The 19550-nt window shown below is 39.9% G+C and overlaps 1 protein-coding gene across 3 annotated transcripts in view; it reads right to left on the reverse strand.

The window, feature by feature from the left end:
- Nucleotides 1-11076: 11076 nt before the first annotated feature.
- LOC115371426 (glutamate receptor 1-like) overlaps nt 11077-19550 on the reverse strand; it is a 121673-nt gene continuing 113199 nt past the window's right edge. For all 3 annotated transcript variants that reach the window (XM_030068807.1, XM_030068805.1, XM_030068806.1), the window contains 2 exons: nt 16819-16953; nt 11077-12014 (listed from right to left, as the gene is read on the reverse strand). In XM_030068807.1, the coding sequence (XP_029924667.1) occupies nt 11769-12014; nt 16819-16953 (381 nt within the window). In that variant the 3' untranslated portion in view covers nt 11077-11768. The remainder of the gene's footprint in view (nt 12015-16818; nt 16954-19550) is intronic.

Raw genomic sequence — 19550 nt, forward strand, 5'->3', positions numbered from 1 at the left:
CTCGACTAGGAAATTATTTTTTTAGAAAAACAAAGTGGTTTCTCTGACAAAAGACTGCTCATCTTTTATTTTTGGGGGGCACTTTATTTATTTATTTATTGGTTTGTTTGTTTGTTTGTTTGTTTAATTTTATTTGTTATGTGCTATGTAGAAGTATGTGTTTGCCTGGCTCCTGCTGTCACTTCATCATCATCTGTGACGACAAATAAAAAAAGAAGAAAAAAAAACTCGTAACACTTCATAATAACCATCATTAATAATTATTAATGTTTACTTAATATATAATAAACTATTTGTTAACAGTTTATTATTGCACACTTTATAGCGTTTTCAATACTTTACAATCTATTTATGTTTATTAAATGATTTGTAAACCACTTTGTGTGTAAAAACATCTACAAACATCACATAGATATATGGAGCAGATATTTTATTACACTTTGTTTATGGCTAAAGACTGGCTGTAGACTGTATATAAACATTAATTGGATGGATATTCTAAAGTTGCTACAGATATTAATAATACTTGGTAAATAGTTAATAAATACTGCATAGCACATTTTTAAACATTATTTGGATATACTTCTAATGGTCTATGTCAGTTTGAACCCTGGAATCACGGCTTCTTTATTCATTGACTAAATAGGCAGTAATTACAACTTTATAATAGCCATCCAATAATGTTTACAGATGCATACAAAGTATTTATGACCCATGTATCAAAGTATTATAATAAATTTTGATTTTATAATATCCATCTAATTAATGTTTATTAATTAATTAATTAAGACAGTCCACAAACCAATTATTAACCACTAACAAAGTGCTATAGAATATCTGCTCCATCAAATATGTAATGTTTGTAGATGTTTTACAAATTATTTCTTAAAGGTTCACAAATAATTTAGTAATCATAAACAAATACTTAACATAGTGGATAAAATGTTATAATACATGCAACTATAAATTGTTAATAAATCGTTTACTGTGTAAACATTATTATCATTTGTTTGTTAACTTTAGAATTACTATGAACTAAAGTTTACTTTAAAGTTTAATCAGTTTACCATTTATTAATGATGTTTTTTTCAAAATTTTCCCAGAAACCCTTTTCATCTCTTGGTTCGGCGATATGAAGCCTTGAAAACATCAGCAACAAACAACAACAAACTGCAAAGCAGCTCCCAGAAAAGAATGCAAAAGCATGTGGAGGTGCAGCCCTGGCAGCAGCATCAGAGATGGCCATTAGTTGTAAAAGACTGGAGCAGTAAGCTCCTCGCTGTACAGAAGGTCATGTGATCCACACTTGGCTTCCAAGATCACAAGAATCTCCAGCTGAAGGTGAGGAAGGCTAGTTTGTGTAGGATTTCAAATGGGAAAAAAATCAGTGCCAATTTCAGCTTGACCACTACACAATTTAGAGCTCATCTGTGTGAATTTTCAAAGCATTTCTGAAAGGCAGACTGTGCAGTTTGTTTCCTAATGTTAAGGAAGAGGCTGAGGAAGGAGAAAAGCCCTCAGGTTCATGCCAAGACTAATAACCCACCGAATTAATGGAGCACTTTTAAATGTCTGTCTTGAATTGTTTTGTCAAATGAACACAAAAACATCAACAATGAAGTGAAATGCTCTTACATTTTGGGTTATGAGTTGTCCTGAACTCCCCAGGCATTTCTAAGCTGAATTCTTTGAGAATTGAGTGGCATTCATTGTTCTTTACCGCATGATGAGAGACTTTCCCAGCCCACGGAGGAGCATGCAATCCTTCAGTTGAAGCTAAAACATGAAATGAGGAGGATCAAGGATTCTGAAGTTTTTCACAAGACAGCAGAGTTAGGTTTCAACTCCTAAGGCTGATTCACTCCAAGTCCTAATTTTTGGCATGAACAATATGGTACAAAAAGATTTTAAAACATTGCAATGTGAAGATCTGTTACTCCCCCCAGATGACAGGCATATTTGATTTATCTATTTACTTACTTATTTATTAGGGTGGGGGCAAAAGCAAAGTCACCAACCAATAAGATGATCTTTTGGGTCGTGTGGGGTGATACCCTTGGTCTCTGACAGTAGAAAACTAGTCTATATTGAAAGCCATAACAACAAATGAGCAGAACCAAAAGAATATGGTATGGCAACAAACTGCTGACAAAAAAGTGAATCCATGATGGTGAATTTCTAATGAAAACTGTCCACACACACGTCCAAACACACACACCACAATTTTCAACTTGGAGTGGACAGGCTGTTCATTCAGCTACCCCAGCTTTTTATGAGAATGATGAAAATTCAGCATCAAATTTGGTGTGAATAGTTTTGGTTTCATTTACTCACATGAGACCCGGAGTGTGTAAGGTGCTTTCAGAAACATGAATAGATTGACTTGTAGCCATTCACTTTCACCCTGAGTGAGGAGGATTGTCTCTGGTAAATCACAAAGAGACAGGTACAGGTTCTACTTCATTTCACAGCCAATCAGCAAGCCAATAAGCATTCAATATGGCAAGATTCAACATGTTGCTAGCAAGCCAGCTAACAACTTGGCCTGCAAACAGCAGCAACAGGGCCAAGTGTTATCAATCCAAGCAAAATACAAGTAACTATGACTAGAAAATTTAGCTTCAGAAGTTTTTGTCTTGGTGAAGAAACAGTTTTGGGGCTGGATTATATGCCCAATGTGTATCTTGTATGCTTATATTCACTCAACTATGATTCACTTCATACTTTACTCTCTCCATGAATAGCCTGCGGTCTGCCTGAATTATTTTGAGCAATAAAGTTTTAAAGAGTTTTGTGACTGATCTAGACCACCGCTTCTCAAATGGGGGGATATGTGCCCCTAGGGGTATGCTGGAGTACTGCAGAGAGTATGTGAGATTTTTTTAAAACGTTAATTTAAAAAATAGAAGCCATGCATAATTCATAATTAGCCTATGCTAAGTTCAATAAAAATGTAAATGTAAGTTTGATAAAGCACATTTTATATTCAGTTTTCCTTTGTTCCCTTGAGAAGTTGTAAAATGTGTGTGTTTGCGTTTTAAATCTGTTGCCGTGGTCGTCGAGCGAGGACGTTTGTTCATTATGACTGGGAAGCCAAGACAAAACAAACAAACAAACAAAAAAACAAACAAAACAAAAACAAACAAAAAAACAAACAAAAAAACAAAACAGAACCACCAAATCTCGTCAGTGTCAGAAAAAAGTTTGAGAACCACTGATCTAGAGAGTAACTGGCTAATTTTATGAAACTGGCCAACTAGTTTGCAGGCGAGATGTTTACAGGTAAGCCACAATCCTAAATCTAAAATAAATTTTTCACCTAACAATGTAGTTTTCTTGGATGAGACTGCCTTATGTAGGTCCATGAGCCACTATTAACTTATTGTCATGCAGCAGGTACATTTACATTTCAAAACATTCGATTCAGGCTTATTACTTTTTTTTTTTTTTTTTTTTAATTACAATGCATTCAGAAAGTATTCAGACACCCTTCACTTTTTTCACTTTTGTTATGTTGGAGTCTGATGCTACAATTGTTTAAATGTATTTTTTTCTCTCATTAATATACACTCAGTACCCTACAATGACAAAGTGAAAACAGAATTTTAGAAGTTTTTGCAAATTTATTAACAAGGAAAAACTGAAATATCACATTGACATAAGTATTCAGACCCTTTGCAACAACACTTGAAATTTAGCTCAGGTGCCTCCCATTTCTCTTGATGGTTGCTGAGATGTTTCTACACCTTGATTAGAGTCCACCAGTGATAAATTAAATTGACTGGACATGATTTGGAAAGGCACACACCTCTCTATAGAAGGCCTCACAGCTGACAATGCATATCAGAGCAAAAACCAAGCCATGAGGTCAAAGGAACAGCCTGCAGAGCTCAGAGACAGGATTGCTGCAGGGCACAGATCTGGGGAAGGCTACACAAAATTTCTGTTGCGCTGAAGGATCCCAAGAGCACAGTGACCTCTATAATTCTCAAATGGAAGAAGTTTGGCACAACCAAGAGCTGGTCACCTGTCCAAACTGAACAATCGTGGGTGAAAGGCCTTAGTAAGAAAGGTTACCAAGAACCCGATGGTCACTCTGACTGAGCTCCAGAGATCCTGTGTGGAGACGGGACAAATTTACAGAAGGACAACTATCACTGTGGCCCTCCATCAATCTATGGCAGAGTGGCTAGACAGAAGCCCCTCCTCAGTGCAAAACACATGAAAGCTGCTTGGAGTTTGCAAAAAAGCACCTGAGGGACTTTCAGACTGGGAGAAACAAGATTCTCTGGTCTGATGAAACCAAGATTGAACTGTTTGGCCTCAATTCCAAATGTTATGTGTGGAGGAAACCAGGCACCGCTCATCACCTGCCCAGTACCATCCCAGCAGTGAAGCATGGTGGTGGCAGCATCAGGCTTTGGGGCTGTTTTTCAGCAGCAGGGAGACTGGTCAGGGTTGAGGGAAAGCTGAATGGATCAAAGTCCAGAGATATCCTCAATGAAAACCTGTTCCACAGCACTCAGGACCTCAGACTGGGCTGAAGGTTCACCTTCCAACATGACAATGACCCTAAGCACACAGCCAAGACAACACAGGAGTGGCTTAGGGACAACTCTGTGAATACCCTAGAGTGGCCCAGCAAGAGCTTTGACTTGAACCCTATCCAACATCTCTGCAGAGACCTGAAAATGGCTGTCCACTGACAGTCCCCATCCAACCTGACCGAGCTTGAGAGGATTTGCAAAGAAGAATGGCAGAAAATCCCCCAATCCAGGTGTACAAAGCTTGTTGCGTCATACCCAAAAAGACTGGAGGCTGTAATTGCTGCCAAAGGTACTTCAGCTAAGTACTGAGTGTCTGAATACTTTTATGATCAATGTGATATTTCAGTTTTTTCTTTATACTAAATTTACAAAAAAAACTACAATTCTGTTTTCCCTTTGTCAAGAATTTGAACAATTGTAGCATCGGGCTGCAACATAACAAAAGTGGAAAAAGGGAAGGAGGTCTGAGTACTGCTTCTATTTTAATAAAGGTTGGTGTGCAGATGTCATCGTGTTGCAGACATTATGCAGACCTCACTTAGAGTCATTTTTCATGAACTGCAGACCATTTTATTCACTGCAGGAATTTTCCTTGTTCATTCTGGTTGGTGTTTAGATCTCAACTCAGGTCTGTGTTACTGAGGCATTACAGCACCTGGCCAAACAGATAACAAACTCCCTGCTCACTGGGACTTTAAAAGAGTAAACCTCAGATGTGAGCTACCAAAATACAGTGAACACATTAAGTGTCCCACCAGGAACAAAAACACTCTGGACCACTGCTACACGGTATTAAAGGATGCCTATTGCTCTGTTTCAGCTTTTGGACTCTCCGACCATTGTCTGGTTCAACTTCTCCTGACTTACAGGCACAATCTAAAATCTGCTGAGCTTGTAGTCAAGACTGTGAGGAAATGGACCAAAGAGGCAAAGCTCGTTTTACAGGCTTGCTTTGACTGCTGACCTGGACTCACTGACACTGCGACATCTTATATCAGTTTTTGTGAGGATGTGCGTGCCGATCAAAACCTTCTGCACCACTATGTCCCAGGACCTAAAGTGGACACCCAACATAGACTACATCATCAAAAGGGCCCAGCAAAGGATATACTTCCTGCGAAAGCTCTGGGAGTTAAAACTGCCTCAGGAACTGCTGATCCAGTTCTACTCTGCAATAATACAGTCTTTTTTCTGCTATCCATCACTGTCTGGTTTGGATCAGCCTCCAAACAGGACAGGAACAGACTACAACGGATAGATCAGGACTGCAGAGAAAAATCATTGGTGCCAACCTGGCCTACATTCAAGACTTATACATCTCCAGAACCAGGAAACGGGCAGGAAACATCACTGCAGACCCATCACACCCTGGACACAACCTGTTCCAACTTCTCCCCTCTGGGAGGCGCTACAGCACACCGTACTCCATGAGCACCAGACACAAGAAGAGTTTCTATCCACAGGCCATCACTCTGATAAACACTTAATCAGACTCAGCATCAGGAACAATCCCTGTGCAATAACTTCTAACATCCACGGCACATACTTACTTATTCTTCTTCCTGGTAAAATAAAGGCTAAATAAATAATTCTAATGATATTAGTAGCCTCATAATTTCTTACCATATCATTGTGTCAATACATTTTTTTAGCACTCTGTATATACTGTATATATATTCTTTTTACTCCATATCCACCCCATGTATATATCCACATCCTACATTTATTCCAGCATCTTTGCACTCTGCTCTATTGCACTATTGTCGCTACTTCACTTTTTCCATTAGGTAGTAGTTTTCTAGGTTAGTTTGTTTACTTTTTGTTTTCTGTACATAGCGGTAATATGTTTGTTTACCGTGCTTGTATGTCAATCTCTGTGTAAGTACATGAGAGCAGCAGAAGTGACAAGAATACTTGGCGAAAAAAGCTGATTCTGATTCTGATACTTTCTGAACACACTGTATATTTAAATAATTAAATTAATATCATGAACATGCAACAACTAGTCAGCTAATGGCTTGAACTAACATCTGCTAGTTGACTGGAAAATCTTCAGTTGGGGCAGCCCTAAAAAATATAAGACATATTCTTTGCAATGTGACCTTTTTTCACCCTTCAATTGAAAGTTTCCTGATACCTACGATGTTGAAAGCAAAACACTGAAAAAGTGTTAGTTCAAAAATGCATAGGCGCTAAGCCTTCATTCCTGAAAATCTGACTTTTTGTCTAGCAAGAGCAACATAATAAACTGTAATTTTTGACATCCAGTGACTGTAGCTTCAGGTACAAGGTGTGGTGGCGAGCTTAACAAATGGTTGATGATGTGATCTAAGATCAGGATAAGTAAGAAAGACACACCTGAGCAAAATAAAATCAATTTAAGTATGTGGTTCATTTCCAAACAATATACATTGATTTTAGAAGCAGAAAACAACAACAACATTACAAAGTTTTCAAAAATACAGATGACCACATTCTGAAAAATAAAACTCTTCGGATAGCAAATTACCTAAATTATAGTTCCTGCCATACTTTGTACTTTCATTGCAGCTATCATTTTGAAAGAATTTCCCTTTTTTCTGTCTTTCTTCCAAATGGACCATATATAATTTGAGCTTGAACCTCGTTACATGCCATTAGAAATGTTTTGAAACACCCAGTGTACTCGGTGGAAATCTTGCCAGGCACTTAAAAAGCCTCTCAAGTGACTTCCTCTTTAACATGCCAGGCACCAACACCTAAACACCTTTCATCTGGCCACATGATGCCAGACTGTGTTGAGACTGTAGGCTTTTCAATTCTCGATGTTAAGGCTGACTTGTCCACATTGTCATTGTAGTGACCAGGTCAGATTTGCATGATGCTATCATAATTTGCTCCGTTTACGTGACATTAGTTGTCATAGTAACGATGCAGGCATATGCATGCTCTAGGAATAATACAGAAGCTTCACGTTGCTTATTCTGTTTTCGAGAGTCATCTTCTAGTCGTGGAACAGAATGAGAAAATAAGCTCACAGCTCCTTATGTGTTACTGCGCCCAAGACAAAAAGGTGCATAAAACCAAAAAAAATTCCTGCAAAACGCTGTCAGTGGGCCAACAAAGAACAACATCTTTGCATCTTTGACAGACATCTTTCATTCAGGCTTTCATCAGTGTACGTACGCAACACCTCCTGAACGGCTGTGATTGCAGAGGAAAGCATATCCATGTAGATGTAGATTACAATTGGTTACAAATATGTTTATTATTTGTATTAGTGATGGTTATAAATGCTTCGGTATATTTTTGGTAAGTTTTGCTGTGACTTTGTATCACACAGGTGTCTGTCCTCATGTCATCAGGTACGCAGTCACACCTGATTGCACACACCTGTGTCTTCGGCTTACACGGGTCAGGAAGTCGTGTGTGTGCGCGCTGATGAACGCCTGGGGGTTGAAATGTCTGTCGCTCAGCCCTTGTTCAGACTGCAGGCAGATCGGATTTGTTTCTAAAATCAGAGCTTTAAGACAGCCTGTCCACACTGTTATTTACAAGTTATCAGATTGGATTTGTGTGTCCAGACATCACCAGCCTGTCTTCACGGGTTGCTGCGGTTGCGACATTAGGCGTCATAAATACATGTGCTGTTGACGCAGTTTCCCAATGCAGAAGCAGGAAAAATGTCCAGAAGGCTCCCACCAAAGTGCTGGCACAGTTCTTTCAGCATCTGTTATTCTCTGGGTTATCACTCTGCTAGTAGCAGCATAGATTTTACCTCTTTATACATCCATGGATTCTGATCAGCCGCTCTGATGCACTTTCATCTCTTTGGATATGAGGTCATTACTGTGTGACATGTTGTGAGTGATGTAAAAGACACTTTTCCGGCAAATCTGAATGGAATTGCATTTCAAGCCACCTCTAAAAGTGGCTTGGACGATATTTGCAAAAATTACTTTTCATGTAGCTTTTTTTTTGCTGTCCAGACTTTCTAAAATCAATCTGAATACACTCTGGATATGACAAAAAATGGATTTGGGCTGGCAGTCTGAACAAGGCCCTAGTTTCCTGCCTCAGCAAAAGATGTACTGAACACAGTGTGGCAGCCTCTGACAGTGCTTTGATAGAATGAGATGATGACAGCGATGGAAGTGGCTGATGTCTGCCTAACCCTGTGGTTTTGCAGCTTAGACTTGGTCATATATTGCATATTGTTTAGAGGCATGAACTTTGAACCAGTTTCAACATAAAAACATTAGAATTCAGACCCTGTACATCCTTAACACTTGCCCTGATTTGTCTTTGCAGTTGCACAGCTGATCCTACAGACGGTGGACAAGCTCACACTCCAAACAATATGGAATGTATTCTTAATTTTCTGTAAAATTGTGGCTGAGAAATCTTCATAGGCTGGTAGGACTCAAAAGCAGGTAGCTAAGTTAGGTTCTTAAAGCTTGGGTAGGTAACTTTGTTGAGTGGGTGGACTTTTGTCAAAAATTTGAACTCAAACTCAAACCACTCAAACAGCACTCACCTGATTCAGTAGCTCCTCCACTCCCCTCCCATCCTCATGCAAGCCTGTGCCTGTGGCTTTTACCCCGATAAAATGGGGGAACCGACTCTCTCCTCTGACACTCTGTAGCTACAGCAAGCTAATCTAAAATATGCTAAAATAGTGACAGAGAACCGATTCTTTCATTCTGACAAAATACATACAAATTTGACCCTGATACAATGATTCCAGGAACTGATATTACATTAGCATCGACTCTATTTCTCAATTCCATCATTTTGGCCACTGATTGGCCGAATGCTACAAGGGGCGAGAGCGTATTGCCTTGAGCTGTCTGTCTGTGATGCTGACTGTGACACCTCCAACTGCACCTCCTGTTTGATCACTGCGTAAACACTTCCTACAGATGTCATTTATGGAGCTGATGAGTCGGATCCATCGATTCCCAGACTTTAAACCAAAGTCAGAGTCATTTCCAAAAATGCGCGAGTCAAGCACCACCATGCTCAAGTAGCAATGGTGGGCTAGGTAGAGTTTTTTTGGGAGGGGACGTGAGCGTGCACAGTAGCTGTGTGCATGCACGAGACATGACTGGACTGAGGTAGCAATGCTTCCTTGAGGTGATTGGTTGTTTGAGGTGTACAGGGCTCAATTTTAATAAATGAGATTACAATTCCAGCAGCCCCAGGATTTTTTTTCTCAGTGAATTTAATTTGGCTCACACCCTCTGTGTATCATGGTGATCTGTCAAATATTATGAAGGGAAAAAGTTACCTACACAAGCTGCTTTTTTCTTTTTTCTTTTCTTTTTGCTGTACTACTGCTTTTGGGTCGTAGGGCTAATGCTGGCCATGTTATTGAAAGGCAGAGAAACCTCAACCATCCAGACTACCGTTTTCTTGCTGGCTCCAGCTCATTGGTTGCTATGCTTCCTACGGCAACATGCGACGTTCATATTCCCATCGCATGGGAAAGACTACTGAAATCTGATCCAAGTCATCAGACTTTCAATTTCAAAGATGTAATCTGATTTTTTTTGTCAAACCACATGCGAATGCTCAAAAAAGTCCGTTTTGATCTGGTTGTCGGAACACAGCAAAATATATTTTATTGGCCAACGCTGAGAGAAAAGGAAGCAGGGAAGCTAATTACTCGGGGCCTGTTGCTCCCTCACTTCTTTTATCTTCACTGTGCAGTCAGAGCTAATGACAGGAGGGCATGTTGTGTGGCTCAGGTCTGCACTGTGGTGTGACGCCTGGCGGGGAGATGTTTACATGCACACAGTGTGCATGGTGCTGGCTCATATTATATTAGAAAAAGCTGATTAGATTCATCTTAAAATTATGATCGGCTGTGCTTCTGTCTGCATGAAGAGATGGAGCATTGTTTTGGAGAAAGAGCTCAGGCTGACAGAGATGGTGTTTAAGGTGTTTAAGGTGATCCGCAGAGTCCCTCTCAGTCTTTAAGAAACCCAGCTCTTTAGGGAACACCTCACAGAATGGATTGTGTAATCAAGAAAAAACAATGCCTACATGCATTCTTGCTTCCTCCATGCACTTTATGCACCCGTCACATTCCCTCCTTGCGCTGACTTGTAGTACCGCCTTGTAGCACCTCTGTCCCTTTGGACCAGAACCAGAGCTTTATGGCACTTGATGTTGTTGTTCTCTCCTGAATAGATCTTTTCTTGTGGTGTACAAAATCTCACATGTACGCTGCTTTGGATAAAAGTGTCTGCCAAATGTGAATTGTAATTGTAATTGTGTTTACATGCCTCATAATACTGCACATTATTAGCGAATTCCAGCTGCTTTACTCAGATTTCTCATTATCAAGAGAAAGAGTTCATCTGTGTTATCTTAAAAGGGACATAATATTTTCATACTCAAGCTCTGAATACTTGAGCGTCTCTAGTCTGCAAGTGAAATCTATATGTATGTGAATGTTGATGAACAAGACAAAGCGAGGGATAGTGGAGTGCAATGAGTGTTTACTACTTTAGGAGGGAGTGAATGAGGAGAAGAAAAAGGTTGATTTTTTTTTTAAGACAAGTTTAAAAATTGACCCCTCTCCTGCTTTCCTCTAGGCTCTGTGTTCTCACGGTACAAGAGGAGTTTTGCTTAAGACAGCGTTTGTAGAAAAAAAAAAAAAAAAGGAAGTTCAGTTCGATAGTTTGTTAAAGCCCAGGAGTACACGGGAGCGCTGACCCGGCTCTGCTCTGTCGGGTTTGGTCGTGTTCAGGTGCGTTCCATGCCGTTGGTTTCTTCTGCTGTTCACTTCAGTTCAGTTCATTTGTGTTGGGTTTCAGCCTGACCCCGCTATCCAGTGGATTAGTCCAGTGATGGTGAAGCAGGGAGAGTCAATGTGCTTCACTTTCATCACGGCAGTTCCCTCTCTGTCTGCCGGCCATGCAAACAGTCCCTCCTCATTCTTTCCCTCTCCTCTCTTTCCTCTTTTCCACCTTCCCTCTCTCTCCTTCCTTTGTCTCCCTGCTTTCCTCCATTTTCGTTTTTCCTTCCTCCATCCATCCTTTTCTCTGCTACTCCATCTCACTCTATCTGCCTCCCTGGGCTGATATTCTTTCCTTTATTTCTTTCTCTTCCTCTCTCTCCTTCCCCTCTCTATCTTTTCCCTGCTCCCCTCAGAAAGGTCCCACACCGACACACAGACAGTCAGACAGGTAGACAGACAGGGGGATTCCATCCAATGGGGGGTCTTGGTTCTGATCACATGCCCGTGGAGGAGAGTCCCAGGCCGGCTGCCTTGCTCATGCAGGGCAGACCCTGAGCTCCAGTTTTTGGGAAATCGTGCGCCACCACGCGGCCATTCTCCCCTCCGAGACCCAACACACCTCCTCCTGCTGCTCCTCCTCCTCCTCCTGCTGCTAAACTGCCCATTCCCGTTGCTCCTCCTCCTCCTCCTCCAGACATCCCGCCAAGGCTGGTGCTCATCATGGCAGCATCGATGAGCTCCTGGAGGAAGATGAAGATGACACACGGAGAGAAGGAACAAGTTGAAGTTTAAAAGATATACATTAAACAGTTTGCTATTAAGCCCGTGGCTGGTTTTTCCCATCACACACAAACTGATTTAATCGTGCCCCAATGTACATCACAATTAGAATATCTGTGTATTTTTCATTAGTTTTTATTTTTATTTCATTTTTAACTTGTTTTCAACCAGTTTAGTTTCAGTTTAGTTTCCAGAGTAGTCCAGTAATTTTAGGCCAAAATTGGGGTCAACCTAGGACAAATTGCAAGAGAAGCAAACTCAACTGATTTTGTATCCTCAGTTTGTCCTGAGTGAGGGGAAAAAAGTCCCAAGAAATCCCATTGGTGGAAAGTTTTGAAAATCACCTATTTATGACCACATATTACCAAAAAACACTGTTTTTAACACACAGGGGAAAGGGGTTCAACATTTGACTTTCAGATATCACTATAAAAATTCACAAGTTGATTACACACACAAAGACAAGAAAAAAAGTCAATTACAAGTTCTTTGAATTATTCTGTTTACACATGCATATCACATATTATCTGATTTGATATACGCTAATAAGGAATATGAGGAATAAATGCCAGAAGAGACATTTATATAGTAACCTTTTAATTCAAGGTTACTTTATATATAGTAACTTTTTAATTCACTGTTTAAATGTCTCTTCTGGCATTTATTCCTCATATTCCTTATTAGCGTATATCAAATCAGATAATATGTGATATGCATGTGTAAACAGAATAATTCAAAGAACTTGTAATTGACTTTTTTTCTTGTCTTTGTGTGTGTAATCAACTTGTGAATTTTTATAGTGATATCTGAAAGTAAAATTTTGAACCCCTTTCCTCTGTGTGTTAAAACAGTGTTTTTTGGTAATATGTGGTCATAAATAGGTGATTTTCAAAACTTTCCACTAATGGGATTCCTTGGAACTTTTTTTCCCTCACTCAGGACAAACTGAGGATACAAAATCAGTTGAGTTTGTTTCTCTTGCAATTTGTCCTAGGTTTTTTCATAAAATGACTGGACTAGAGTGGGCTTGCTGGTTTCACTTGAGTTTTTATTGTTTCAAAATGTTGATTTTTTTAGTGTAAGTATCGGTTTTATAGTGTAAGTATCGGTTTGAGTTAGTTTTATTTGTTTGTTTTGTTTTTATTCTAATATGGGGGGTGGTTGTCCGAATAGGTATTCCACTTGACCCCCAGTCATATCGACGTCCCAGTCTCAAGAAACATCAGCAACAATGCCTCCTCATGCTGGTCGTGCTCACACACTTGACCAAACTGACAAACATGAAAACGAAACACATTTTCTGTAGATTTTTATTTTATTTCAGTTAGTTTTGTAAGTACACAATATTGTTTCAGTTAGTTTTCATTTTTTTTTTTTTTTTTTACTAAAGGCTGTTTTTTGTTTTTATTTCGGTTAACTAAAATGTGTTATCATACCTAGATTTAGTTTAAAGTTTAGTTTAGTTTTAGTGAACTATAATAGCCTTGGTGTACATTCCCACCAACACTTTCCAATGGTGTAGCTAACCAGTATTTTTCAGTGTGGGAGACATGATATACTGCACCGACATGGTTTGATTTTTCATCCCTCTAGGGATTTTCTTTTTAAGGGGGAGGTACGTGACTGGAATTGTGGTAAATTGGGTAAAATTGACATCATGGCATCATCCTCAGCTTGCAGACTGAGCAATTCAAGGTGTGCCGTCTCAGTAACTACTTAACCAGCTAGTTCCAAAGCACTGGCACGAAACTGTCGTCTTTTTAAGTGGGGATTTCACCTCATTTCCAGAAAGTAAGAGCTTTACAGTCCTGCAGTGTCAGAAGAAATAAATCACAAACTCAGCACTACAGACACACCTCTCCATTTCTGTCTCACACTTTCACACTTGGCTCTGTGGGCATGACACGTATATTTGAGCTGCCAAAACACTTGTGGATATTAACAGGATTCAATATCACATGCCGTTTGACTTTCTCTCTCCCTCCTTGACTCCCCTCCCAAACACGTGGGCTACTCTCCCCCTCTCTCCCTCTCTGTGTGGACAAAGTCAGACTACCAATGCCGTAGCCTGTGGGCAAAACAACATGTTAAAACATCATAAGAAAACATAGCCTTGCTTGATTTATTATTCTGTTTTAAAATAAAAATATTTCTTCTTACAACAAGCAAAGTGCGTGTTGAATGTGTACCTTACTGAAAAGCCTGTTTTTTTTCTCTCAGCACTTAGCAAAAAAAAAGTGATTCTTCATAATCCAAAAAAACAAAACAAAACTATGTATTATTTAATTATAAAATGAGTTTCAATAATTTAACTATAAAGGAATTGAAAAAAAACAATGTTATCATTTTTTTTTTTTTTTTTTTTAATCATCTGAGGACGGCTGTACTTCTACGTTTAGCACCACTCCCTCCCCACCTGGTACCACAGAGTCCTCCCGTTTACAGTAACTGATGTAATCCTCCACATATGTTGTGTCGCCACTGTGCTTGGCGAGGTCTTTTAAAGCCTCACGTTGTTTCTGAAGTCATGTGAAGAGAACAAAGATGAGAACAAGAGACTGCTATCTTTGATACCGCTGTAGAAAATAGCTCTAATGGCTTGTTTGCTGCTTGGAGCGGCCCATCAAAGTCTCAGTGCAAACCGGCCGAGTCTGGAAGGATGTGACTGGTGGGCTGTTTCATCACATGCACACTCGGGTGCTGTGAAAAAGTAAAGCCAAAGCAAAAAAAACGGCACCAGAGTTAACACGGTAGTTGATGCTCCTTTCAAGTGTGAGCAGTGTTGGCTCTCTATTTCTGCTCTGTGGCAGTCGCTGTATTCCATTTAAAGAAGTTAGGTCATAATTATAGCCTCTGTGCATTCCAGTGAACCTCAGGGGAACCAGGGAAACATGGGATGTCTGCAAGATTTTATGTAAGGGCAACTTTGCTTTTAAAATTTGAGATGTTTATCCGTTTACCACCAGATGTTTGCAGAGGTTTGAGGTCATGTGATGTCATGTGATCATCCAGGACATATGTTAATGCATCCTGATGTGATGTGATCACAAGTGGAAAGCACTAAAAACAGCAGCTGATTTCCACTGAGTGGAGCGAAGACAACATGATGCCCTCTCCTTTCAACTGGGTGGAACTGAGGAGGTTGTTAAATCTGTTCCCCAAATGATTCAAACTGCAAGATGTCAGCTCATGGTGAGAAATATCTAAAACATCACTTGTGACACCACCAGTATGTCTGAGAGTAGACTTTCTGTTTCAAATAATGGAAACACAGCTGCTTCTGTGTTTGTGCTTCATTACGGTTTCATTAATAAAATCTTGACTCTGCAATTCAGTATTTCGGAGGTCAGCTCACTGTGACCCAGACTCCCCAGTAGAACTGTAAATACTCACACCAACACAGGCCACACTTCAACACAGAAGTATAATTTGACCTTTAGTGTGTTGCTCAAGAATGTTTTGACAGAACGGACAAACTTGTGTTCACTGCAAATTGCAAAAACTTTAAATGTGTCCCCAAGTGGAGTCGCAAAAACCATCAAGCGCTACAACGAAACTGGCACACATGAGGACCGACCCAGGAAAGGAAGACCAAGAGTCACCTCTGCTTCTGAGGACAAGTTCATCCGAGTCACCAGCCTCAGAAAATCACAAGTTAACAGCAGCTCAGATCAGAGACCAGATAAATGCCACACAGAGTTCTAGCAGCAGACCCATCTCTAGAACAACTGTTAAGAGGAGACTGCGCCAATCAGGCCTTCATGGTCAAATAGCTGCTAGGAAACCACTGCTAAGGAGAGGCAACAAGCAGAAGAGATTTGTTTGGGCCAAGAAACACAAGGAATGGACATTAGACCAGTGGAAATCTGTGCTTTGGTCTGATGAGTCCAAATTTGAGATCTTTGGTTCCAACCGCCGTGTCTTTGTGAGACGCAGAAAAGGTGAACGGATGGATTCCACATGCCTGGTTCCCACTGTGAAGCATGGAGGAGGAGGTGTGATGGTGTGGGGGTGTTTTGCTGGTGACACTGTTGGGGATTTATTCAAAATTGAAGGCACACTGAACCAGCATGGCTACCACAGCATCCTGCAGCGACATGCCATCCCATCCGGTTTGCGTTTAGTTGGACCATCATTTATTTTTCAACAGGACAATGACCCCGAACACACCTCCAGGCTGTGTAAGGGCTATTTGACCAAGAAGGAGAGTGATGGAGTGCTGCGGCAGATGACCTGGCCTCCACAGTCACCGGACCTGAACCCAGTGGAGATGGTTTGGGGTGAGCTGGACCGCAGAGTGAAGGCAAAGGGGCCAACAAGTGCTAAACACCTCTGGGAACTCCTTCAAGACTGTTGGAAAACCATTTCAGGTGACTACCTCTTGAAGCTCATGGAGAGAATGCCAAGAGTGTGCAAAGCAGTAATCAGAGCAAAGGGTGGCTATTTTGAAGAAACTAGAATATAAAACATGTTTTCAGTTATTTCACCTTTTTTTGTTAAGTACATAACTCCACGTGTGTTCATTCATAGTTTTGATTCCTTCAGTGAGAATCTACAATGTAAATAGTCATGAAAATAAAGAAAACGCATTGAATGAGAAGGTGTGTCCAAACTTTTGGCCTGTACTGTATATATCTATATCTATATCTATATCTATATCTATATCTATATCTATAGATATATATAGATATAGATATAGATATAGATAGATATAGATATATATAGATATACATCCAGGCAAACCAGGTGTCTCTCCAGACTCACCTTCATTCTTCGAGACTCAATCCGGGATTTGTAGCAGAACTCGACCAATGCCACCAGCATGGCCAGGCCCAGCCCACCAATCAGAATGTAAAACACTCCAGCCACGTTACTCAGGCTGAGCGCGCTTGTCTTGTCCTATCAGCACAGAGAAGTGGGGTGAGGGGACGACCAATCACAGTGCAGACAGTCATGGCATCACTACAAGTTTGCAAATAAGCTAATTATAATCTTGATAATTTCCTAGTGGACACAAAGCTAAAAAGAAAATACTGTCTTTCTCATGGTCAACAAGTCATCTTTTCAACTTTCAAAGGCCATGATACAAGGGCATCACCTAGCTTTATTTCATTATATGTTCAGGGAGATATTCCCTTCCCATTGTCCTTTTATCACGACCTTTGATAAAACAGATGTGTGTATCTGTCACATGCAGCTTCATGCACAAACATACAAACACACTGAGGGGATTAACAAAACAAAACAAAAAAAATCATCTCTATGGTCAGGGCTGTTTATTTCAATATATTATCCATTTATATGAAAAAAAAAATCTTCAGTTCTTAATCATCTTAGTTCTGTCTGTTATACAATCTGTTGCACTCTTCTACACAATATGCAAACTCTTGCTAGCAAGGATATAAAAATGTGTATAGGTAACCTCTGAGAACATTTTTGAAAGAAAAAAGGGAATCTGATTGGCTGGAGAGGTCTTGTTTCTCATGAAATCAGTGCTTGTGAGTTCTTCTGTCTCACGCATCACTTTGTTTTAGTGGACATGGCTTTAGCTCCCTTTTTCCACTAGCATGCAGCCTGTAAATATAAATAAATAAATAATAAAAAAAGACGGACAGGAGGAAACAGCACTGAAAGTGGGCGGGCCTCTCTTTGAACAGGAAGTGTTTTGGAGTGGGTGAGGGGGCGGGGCCTGTCAGGAGCTTTTCTCTCCAAACTGTCATGTAACCCTCAGCCAATCAGCTTCCAACAAAATCTACTAAACTGCAACTTAAAGTCAGACTGAAATCAAAGAAGGAAGGATGTTATTCATCTTTATTATAGTTTTTATGAATGTTGATACAAATTTCAGGTTTTATGTTTAATTTGTCGATACGATTTGACAAATTAAATATGAAACATGACAATGAAACTGTTTTGAGTGCAATGTCCATAACTCATTGTAACTCATGTATCATTAAGCAGCTTTATTGTATTCAGCCAATCAACTGTATACCAGCACCTTTAATCTAATCCTGGGAAAATGTGGAAGGAGGAAGTAAATGTGTATGATGGTGTATTAGTGCCACTGTAGGAAAGGGGGAGGGGGGGCAATATTCAGAGAAAAAAAACTTTTTGAGACTAAATTTGTAAATTTGGACAGGAAAAAACTCTAAAATTCTGAGAAAAAACCTGGATAAACTCAGAAAAATGTGCCACGTGCTGTTTCGTAAAAATATAAATGCACGAGCACAGCAATACATTGTGCATGGTTGGGCTTGTTTTCAACCCACGGCAGGCGGTTTCTGGAGTCACAGGGTGTTTTTTTTCCTTTTCTTTTTTTTCTGCGTGTAGTGATTAAAATGTAATTTCAGTCTGACGTTTAAGATCATCTTATGTTTTCGCAGCCACACAAATGAAAGACTGAGGAGCATTTTCTCATCTCTGATTCATTGGCGTTTCATAGTGTGAGTACAGAGGAAGCAGGAAGTACATAACAGATTGGTGATAAATGCATCAATGTGTGTGTGTGTGTGTGTATGTGTGTGTGTGTGTGGGGTGGGGGGTGGTAGCTGTGGTCATTAGCCATAATCTCAATTCAGTACTGGTAAGAGCTGTAGACAGAGAGGTTGGGGAAAGCCTCTCTGTCTGGGATTTCTCCCAGCTAAAAGGCCTTGTGACAGCACCAGCTAAAATATATATGTAAACATATCATTGAAAAAGTCAGTATTTGTCTTTAAAATGCCAAAAACAAAACAAAACAAAACAAAAAAATCACATTTTACGAAACAAACGCTCCTCCCTCTGTCTGTCTATGGCTGGTACCAGTGCACTGCAGGGGTTTTGACCACAGAATATTCTGGAGAACAGAAGGAAGGCTAAAGGATCTCAGAGGGAAAAGCCTCTGAAGAAATCTAATGGCTTTCCTCTTATCTGACCGCATGAAAATCCCTTATCTCCAATACGATGCCTTTTTTTTTTTCTTTGATTTTTCAGAAGTGCTAAATCATGGCTTGTTTTCCCATTGACTTACATAAATGTGTTCAAGTATACAGAGAGTTTTTAGTAGGCTTTGTAGGAACTGGATTTGTAAAATATGCTCAGCACTCAGGGAAAGTCTCAATTCAAATAGTGAGCAAAATTAATGGCTCAAAAAGCAGAGTAATGGGGTTTTCATGTGGCATCAGAATATTTAAATGCTTGTCTTTTTCTTCCTCCAGCTCTTCTGAATGGCCAGAGCTGCACTCTAAAAACAAAAGGCTCCTCCGTGTACCCAAAGGAAGCTCTCTGACTGTAATCATAGTGGAACCATTTTGGTGCAGCATAGAACAGCTTTGTTTGGTCAGAAACTTTTTTTTAAGAGTACAGCGTAAAAGCATATCCTAAGTAACACAACACAAAACAAAAAAGCAAGCATGTGAATTGCATTGATAAGAGGAAAAAAGAGCTGATTTGAACATAAAGAAAGAAAACATAAACTTCCATTTTGTGACAGAAGAATCAATGAGCACCAAAGATGG

This window comes from Myripristis murdjan, chromosome 14 (genome assembly GCF_902150065.1).
Source record: "Myripristis murdjan chromosome 14, fMyrMur1.1, whole genome shotgun sequence".
Lineage (NCBI taxonomy): Eukaryota > Metazoa > Chordata > Actinopteri > Holocentriformes > Holocentridae > Myripristis > Myripristis murdjan.